The sequence below is a fragment of the Pterocles gutturalis genome, unplaced genomic scaffold, assembly GCF_000699245.1.
Source record: "Pterocles gutturalis isolate BGI_N339 unplaced genomic scaffold, ASM69924v1 scaffold13245, whole genome shotgun sequence".
Taxonomy (NCBI): Eukaryota; Metazoa; Chordata; class Aves; order Pterocliformes; family Pteroclidae; genus Pterocles; species Pterocles gutturalis.
Window position 1 is genome coordinate 82491 of NW_010138693.1, and position 8224 is coordinate 90714.

Sequence of the window (8224 nt, forward strand, 5' to 3'; positions counted from 1 at the left end):
GAAATCCCAGCAGCAATTCAGAGGAAAGGCTGAGCAGAGGATTTGCTGGTCATCTGCTGCCATCTAGTGTCACCTGAACACCCACAAGCCTTCCCTGGATTCATTAATTTATCGAACCAGGCCTCGTCTGCCCGTCCCATGGACCACAGGCCACATCTTACATCTCTGGGTGCATCAGGATGGACATCATCCATCTGCACTCCCTGTGACCATCACAGGTCAGACTGAGACAACAAATGGACCATTGTCCACCATCCCTAAATTACAACGCCCTCATACATCTGCTCCCAGAGGGCAGCCAGCTTAGAGCTCAAGGAGGAGCTGGGTTGGTCTGACATGGGGACTGGGAGGGCTGTGTTCAGCATTGCTGCTCTGCCTGGGGGAAAAGGATGTGATGGGCTATTCTGGACCATGGCATGGCCAGTCTGCCTCAAGAAAAATCTGTTGGTGTATGCAAGCACATCTCCCAGGCAGAGGAAGGGTCTTTGAGAAGGGTGAAATTATTGTTCTTGAGCACTTCCTGTGCTGGGGCTGTGTACATCTTTGTGGGACCCCTGACGTCAGAAATGGGTGTCACTATCCATTCCTTTCTAGCCTGAATAGCTCAAATTTACCCCCCAAATGTGCATGTCCTGGCTGGGCGCTGTCGGTGAAGTTTGGGAAGCTACAGAGGGTGAACCCCCCATTTCTCTCCACTGGCAACGAGACAAAGAGAAGTGTGATGGCCAAGCAGGTGACATTAATGGGCAAGAATCCAAGCCCAGGGACATTCCATCGGCTTGACGTGATCATTCCATCACTGGTGTCACAGTAAGGTGGGGTTTTCTTGACTACAGGATTGTCATCCCTCACTTTGTCATTAAGCTAAATGGTCCTACTCACAGAATCACAGAATGTTAGAGATTGGAAGGGACCTCGAAAGATCATCTAGTCCAAACCCCCTGCCAGAGCAGGACACCCAGATCAGATCACACAGGAACGCATCCAGGCGGGCTTTGAATGTCTCCAGAGAAGGAGACTCCACACCCTCTCTGGGCAGCCTGTTCCAGTGCTCTGGCACCCTCACCGGGAAGAAGTTTTTTCTCATATTCAAGTGGAACCTCCTATGTTCCAGCTTGAACCCATTGCCCCTTGTCCTATCACTGGATGTCACAGAGAAGAGCCTGGCTCCATCCTCCTGACACTCACCCTTTACGTACTCAGTGAGAAAAGTTTTTTCCGACCACTTCATCATTGTGGCGATGTCTCCAAACCCTCTCCAACTGTCTAACCCTATACTGGACAGTAGAAGGAAGGGTATTCATAGGCAGAGAGCAGAGTTTCCCCTCTCCAGGAGCTCCGTGGGCTCTTCCTCAAGTCCAACCATGCCAGAAGTCCTTGGGAGATCACTGAGAAGAATGGGACCTTGGGAAGGTTTAGGGACCAGCTCATTTATCCCATCCTCTGGAGGTCATCTGAGGATAATCTCAGGAGACCTCTTTCAACTTAACATTACTCTGTGACTTGTTATCAGAGTAAGAGGAGCTACTAGATCCTACATCCCACCTGGACATCTACTGACCAAGAAGAATATGGAGGTACCATAGATGGTTCAGGGAATACCCATGACCAAAGGCTAAGGACAGCTTAGGTTAAGGTGGCCTCAACCACAACCTGTAACTAGCAGCCCATTTGGTAACACTGGGGATAATGAAACAACCTTTTCTGAAGGCTGCCCCTGAACCTACACCATGAACAACCTTCACATGGGTTGGACACCTCTCAAAAAGATTTGTCCTAGGTCAGACGGGATCTAGCCCAGGGTAGTTGACATGTTGCACACAGTTGGACCGAATGATCCCAGGTTTAAAGACTCATGGAACGAGCTCCAAGGATGTCCATGTGTGATGGGAGACCCAGAGCCCTTGGTGTCTACAGGCTTAGGGAATTTCTGAGCAAGAAAAGAGCCAGAGGAGCCAGGGGACTGTACAAAGCCTTTGTTCTCATTTCAGACCCTGACAGAGCCGCATGTCAAGTCACAGGAAAGTGGCACGGTACAGTACTGTGCAGGTCAACAGCACCTTTCATCGGAGGATTGTAAAGCCCTTTCAAGACATCAGTTTGTTAAACCTCACAACACCCCTGTGAGGTAGGTATTACCCCCCCCTATTTTACAGATGAGGGGGAACTGAGGCACAGAGAAATGCAATGGCTTGGCCATTAGCGGGAGGTCTTCCTGCTCTTGTTCCCGGCATGTGGCTCCTTCCTCCTTTGGACAGCAGAGTGTTAGCAGCTCCCAGAGCCACTGCTGGGCTTGCCCCACGAGCAGGGAACATGTAATGTTTATGGAGGGCTCCTGAGCCCCCCTTGAAAGCACCCTGGTAACCAGCTGCCACCAGCACTTCAGACATTAAACCGTTTCCCAGACAGCTTCTCCTTCCAGGTACGACCCCAGGATTGTCACTGGTTTTGTTCTTGTGCAATCAGGCAGGAGGAGCCTGAGAACTCGGATCCTTCACGGAAATGTCCCAGCACTGTATGGCACAGTCCAAACTGGAAACCAGTTTTGTCTCATGGCAAATGTCTCCCCGGAGACAATGCCCAGCATTGAACTCTGGTGGCAATGGGTGGTGGTGGGCTGGAGGAGAAGGAGGAGGTAGCTAGAAGGATACTACACGGCTTCCGCTGCCACTGTTGTCAGCATCTTTCATCAGTGTTGGATGTTCTCTTGATCACCCCATCCCAGCCCATGTGCAATGTCAAGAAGAAACTCAAGCCGGGGGGTAAACTGGCAAGGAAGTGATGCCAGAAGCTGTGGTGGAGTCTCCATCGTGGTTACCCCCCCGCCAGCCCACCCCTACCCAACCCTTAGGTATGTCATGGTACCGATTTCGCCTCTCCTCCCCCACCACTACAGTTTTTGTGCTGAATACATATTCTGTCTTATAAAAATAGTCCTCTGGTATCAAAAGACAAATAAAAACAAGAGAGGAACAAAAAGACCCCTGTCGCCAGCAGCAGTGCAAATCAGGAGAGCCAGCTCAGGAAGGATGGGCTTAAGGTGTCCTTGGTTTGTCACTTCTTCAAGGGGAAGGAGGTTGATTGGACTTTAATGGCTGGGACTGGCCTAAAGTGAGAAGAAAGAGAAAGGAGACAACTCATTCGAGTGCAGAGACAGAGCATCCACCACGAGCATCCTTCCACAGACCAGCTGCTGTCCCTGAGACCAGAGGGGACCTGGGACTGTCATGGTCACTCATGTCCTTTCTTAAAAATACAACCCCAAATTGTTTCACTTTGAGATGTTTTCCTTTGGTGTATCCTCAAAACCCTGATAGGATGCAGAGTCCACCAAAGCATGCGGTGGCACTGGGCAGTAACCAGCAGTGAGAACTGTCAGCCCACCAACTGCAGGAACCGTGTACCCAAAGGGGCTCTCAGCTTCCCAAAAAACAGCCAAGGTGGTACGTGCCCTACCAGGAATCATCACCAAACCAATCAACCCAACACGGACCCTACAGTCCATCCTAGGAATTCTGAAATCTTTCACCTCACCCATCTAGGAAAGAAAACAGTTCTGGCCCTCTCTTACCATGTTGGTAGAGTCAAGTAATGAATCCAGACCAAGACACAGGCGCACTTTTTCACGTGGGCACCATTTCAAGAGAGAATGGCCAGGGACTGCTCCCAGTGGGCAGCAAGGACAAAACTACACCATCTGGGGATGGAGCCAAGTTTGCCTGCTGGGATGTGTCAAACCCTTCTCTTTGGGGACCACAGAAGAGATGAGCTAGAGGGACTGACTTACACTGAGACATTCTGGGGCATATTCAGCCTCCTTGTACCACAAAGACATAGGAACCTGAAATGGTCCAAGAGCGTCAAAGCAGGCACTAGCAAAGCAGACCATCTGGAGAGGAGGGCCAGCTTCAGTCCAGCATAGTGCCTTCTCTCCATGGCTGGATACGGCCCACAAGCCTGGCATGATGCAAGCATGATCCTCTGAGGCTCCACTGACCTATTTCCAGAGGATTTAGCAATATAGCAAGAGCTGAAAGTAGTAGTGATATTATAAAGAACTTGGACTGGTTCTCCCAGCCCCAAACTGCAAAGCCCATGTCCTCCATTCCCTTGGACACAGGTCCCCAAGCCCTGCTATTGTTTGGGTACCCAGAGGGGCTATGTCTTGCTCATCTAAGAGCCTCTGGGAAGGGGGACATTTATTCCCCCGTCTCTTGGGTCCCAGCCCAGTGCTTAACCAAAGACCATCTCCCCATGGTCCTGCATGGTGTCTGTGACTCACCTTTGAGGTGGCATCGGTCTGTAGGGAGGAAAGATGAAACAGAGCATCAGTGTCCATCCCTTAACTCCACTGTCCCCCAGCAGCTCACCAACAGCCCCCTCTGTGCTCTGGGAGAAGGGGCCATATGCACCCACCAAAGGATGGTATCTCCCTTAACCCATCAGGACCCTGTAAGACCCAAAGTCCCAACCTTGGTCACTACTAGACAACTTTGGCCAAACCCTGTGGGCTCCTGCCACGTGGAGGCATGGCTGCAGATCCCAGACACCCAGAGGTACCTTGCTTTCTCCTGCCCCACAGAAGAGGGAGGACAGGCACAGAGTTGTTCATGTACGCAGGGTCCCCATCTGCACAAACACATTGATTGTGGTTTCTCCCCAGGAAGCAGGATTTGGAGAGGAGCAGTGAAGACACCACAAGAAGCAGACCAGAGCACAGAACAGTGCCATTTGGGATGTCCCACCCAGACATGACCCACAAGACCCCCACTGTGTCCACCTGCAGGACCCCAGCAGGGGTGGGACATAGCTCAACTCCTCTCTCAACTCACTTTAACGGCCTCGTGGGCTGGCTCATGGTACTTGTACTCGAAGCCTTGAAGCTGGTAGGAGGGACCATGACCAGCAGGGTCTGTCTATGTGCAGGTGGCAGCTCTTTGGCCAGAAGAGGTCTTCCAGGAAGCGGCCGACGAGGGGGCTGGTGCTTTGGGACAACCTGGGATCACAAAGTGTATGGGGAGAGACAATATCCTTAGAGGAGCATCCAGTGACCGCCTACAAACCTCTCTCTCCCACTGCAGAGCTGAGATCATAGAATCATAGAATGGTTTGGGTTGGAAGGGACCTTCAAGATCATCCAGTCCCACCCCCTGCCATGGGCAGGGACACCTCCCACTAGCCCAGGTTGCCCAAAGCCTCATCCAGCCTGGCCTTGAACCCCTCCAGGGATGGGGCATCCACAGCTTCTCTGGGCAACCTGGAAGATGCGTCAAAGCATGTAACACCACCACCCAAACTACCCTAAAATATTCTCATCATCTAACGAGCTTTCTTCACTATTGGCACAGATTGGCATGACAGCTCCTCAACAGCGCCCAACCCAAAAGAACCACAGGAATCGAAAACAAAAGGTAATTTCTATGAGTCTGGCAGGAAAGCCCAGCCAACCAGCAAAGCTCACCAGTGGGGTCCTCACAGGGCTGCAGGGAAGAGGTTTCTTTGGAGGCGGCAGTTTAGCCTGGGAGACGACCATTTTGTTGGGGACCATGGGCGATTTGCTGACTGGTGGAGGTGGCCTGGCAGGCTTGGGGTCTCTCGGGCGCGGAGGGACGGAGTGGGGAGCTGGGCGAAGAGGGTGGACAACATTGACGGGCTGGGAGCCAGGCTGGTGAGCGTTGGGTTTGGTGGGGAACGCAGCCCGCGTTGCCTGCAGGGATGAGAAAAGCAGAAGTATGGAGGAAAATCTTGGGTGTGTTTTCCTGGGTGCTTAAAAGCAGATGTTCCCTGAATGTCTGGGTGCTAGGGAGATGCAGGAGGAGCACTGGGTATTTAATCTACTTTTCAAGGCCACCACTTTTACCATCCTGCCCCAAAGCTGAACACACTTGCTCCTCACCTACCCTATGAGAGCACACAGGGATGAGAAAGGTGCTGGGCTCAGGAGACCTGGACCAGATTTCCACCAGACTGAATTATAGAGATGGGAGACAATCATCCACTCTGCCCTACTCTCAGCCATTGTGGCCATGCTCAAAAGACCTAAATTTTTGCTAAATTCAGCCCTGGGCTTACCCATCCCAAAGTCACCAGAGTTGACCAGCATGGAGCACTGGTTGCTTGCCCAGTTGCTGGATGGAGATGTGATGACCCACAAGGATCAAGTCCCAGGGAGGGAAAGCAAACCTGGAAGGTGAGTTATTACTTACTTTATCAGTGTGGCTGGAGGTGGAAATGTTCCGCAAGATGAAAGCAGCTTTGGGATGGCCACTGGTTGACTTCCGACCGATGGTTTTGTTCCTGTTCAAAAACGTAAATCACAGATGGCAAAATCAAGCGACCATTTTTGCAACAGCTGCTTCCCAGAATGCTGCACATCAGTGAGATCCCATCTCCGCTAGCAGATCGTTAGCAGACAGTCCTGCAGTGCCGCAGGATGACAAGTCTGTCTTGAGATAATGAGGGTAATGAAGGAGCTTTTTTGGTTCTGGGGTTTTTTTTCTCAAATTATTGCACGGGTTCTGAGGCATGTGTGCGTCTGTGTCTGTACTGAGAGGGGAAATGAGAATATCTAAATTCAATGCTGCTTTAGAGCCCTTCCAGCTCTTGCTAGGAGCAGATGGCAAGAAAGCTGCTCGGTACCAGGCCACCTTCATCACCACTCTCTGGGGTTGTCCTGCTCAACCAATCATTCCTGTCCTCTGCCCAGGAGAGAGGTGAGAGCCTCAGGTTGTCCCAGGAGTGAGGTCTTCGTATCTCAACCAGGTCTCATACCAGTTTGAAACAGGCTCTGTGCACCACCAGCTCTCCCACATCTGCTCCTACCAGGTTGGATGCTGCCAGTAGCAAGAAAACAAGGTTTGAGGGTCTCACTTGATCCTCAAGAGAGAAGGGATTTAGGACGCATCACCCACCTATAGGTCTCCTGGCTTCTCCTCCTCATCTCCTTTATCCATTTATTCAGGAGCGAGTTCTCCCGCCGGTACCAAAAGTAGATGCTCATCATGAGGGCCGGGAGGAAGAGCAGGAAGATGAGCAGGAGGGTTACTAAGATGGCTTCATGATCTGGCAGGGAGGGGACAAAGATGAGTGTGGGGCTGGGAGAGCCAGCAACCTCCAGCTCCACTCGATGCAAATGTTGGTCCCATCTGTCCATTCCTGGCCACCCAGCCTAGAGACATCATTGCTGCTCACACCTCCAAAAAAGGAGCAATACCATCCAGTGATAAAAACGGGTGGCCACCAAGCACCCAGAGCTGGCCACTGGCTGTGAGTCTGCCTGGACGGACCCAACCCAGACACATTTTGGGAGGAGAGCTGTCAGCAGCTTTACCACCCCATCCTCCCTCTCTCATGGCATCGCTCCAGCCCCACCAGCATCACAAGGACAACAAGTCGTGACTCACTGTCGCGCTGCACAGGGCCACTGTCCACGCTGCCGCCCAAGCCCGGCTTCTCGCAGTAGGGGGGAGCCCAGCCGGCATCGCAGTGGCAGTTCTTGTTGCTGTTGCAGACCTGCAGAGAGAGGAGGAGGGTTGGAGACCACAAGGGATGTATGGAAACGATGGTCTGGATGGTGAAGATGGTCAATGGCAGGAGTTTGGGCTGAAGGAGCTTAACCCCTGCCAATATTCACCCCTTGACTGTCACTTGGATCACGTCTGTTGCTCTCAAATGTGTGACCGTAACGTACAGAGAAAAAAAATCATTGCCCTGCCCTTTGCAGGAACCTTGAGGACAGGTATCTCACACCCTCAGTTTTCACATCGCTCAACTAGACAACTCTGATGCCTTTAATACTTTGCATTAGGCCAGAAGTTTGCTCAACATCTTCCCCTTGGGATCTTCCCATCAAAACATCGCATTGTTGTTGCCTTATCCGACAAAACCCTGCATTCTGCAGAGGTCAAGTCTTCATGGACGTTAAGCTTTGGACAATAGCGGCTCTTTCGATTCGCTGAACAGCTGCCCTGCCTTTTTGCAGCCCCAGTTGTGCTTCTGACTCTTGCTTTACTCTCAGAGGGAACAAGCACCTGCTCTGAGCTCTAAACACCCTCCAGTTCAAACTGGACCCTGATCCAAATTTTGCAGATGGTCTTGACATCAGAAATGATCTTATTCCTCTAACTTGGACGTGGGTAAGGAAAGATCTCAGCTCGGTCTCACCCATAGCTGACGCATGTGAGAGTTATGAAATGCAGATGCCCGGTGCCTTGCAATGCTCATT

General features: G+C 51.7%; 1 protein-coding gene across 1 annotated transcript in view; it reads right to left on the bottom strand.

Annotated features, from left to right (window-relative positions):
* Window positions 1-2957: 2957 nt before the first annotated feature.
* Window positions 2958-8224, bottom strand: part of LOC104468837 (disintegrin and metalloproteinase domain-containing protein 19-like) — a 7381-nt gene continuing 2114 nt past the window's right edge. Inside the window, exons 4-10 of the mRNA XM_010083093.1 lie at window positions 7404-7512; window positions 6912-7062; window positions 6207-6297; window positions 5462-5707; window positions 4833-4996; window positions 4283-4300; window positions 2958-3106 (exon numbers count right to left, since the gene is read on the bottom strand). Coding sequence (XP_010081395.1) covers window positions 3055-3106; window positions 4283-4300; window positions 4833-4996; window positions 5462-5707; window positions 6207-6297; window positions 6912-7062; window positions 7404-7512 — 831 coding nt within the window. The 3' untranslated portion in view covers window positions 2958-3054. The remainder of the gene's footprint in view (window positions 3107-4282; window positions 4301-4832; window positions 4997-5461; window positions 5708-6206; window positions 6298-6911; window positions 7063-7403; window positions 7513-8224) is intronic.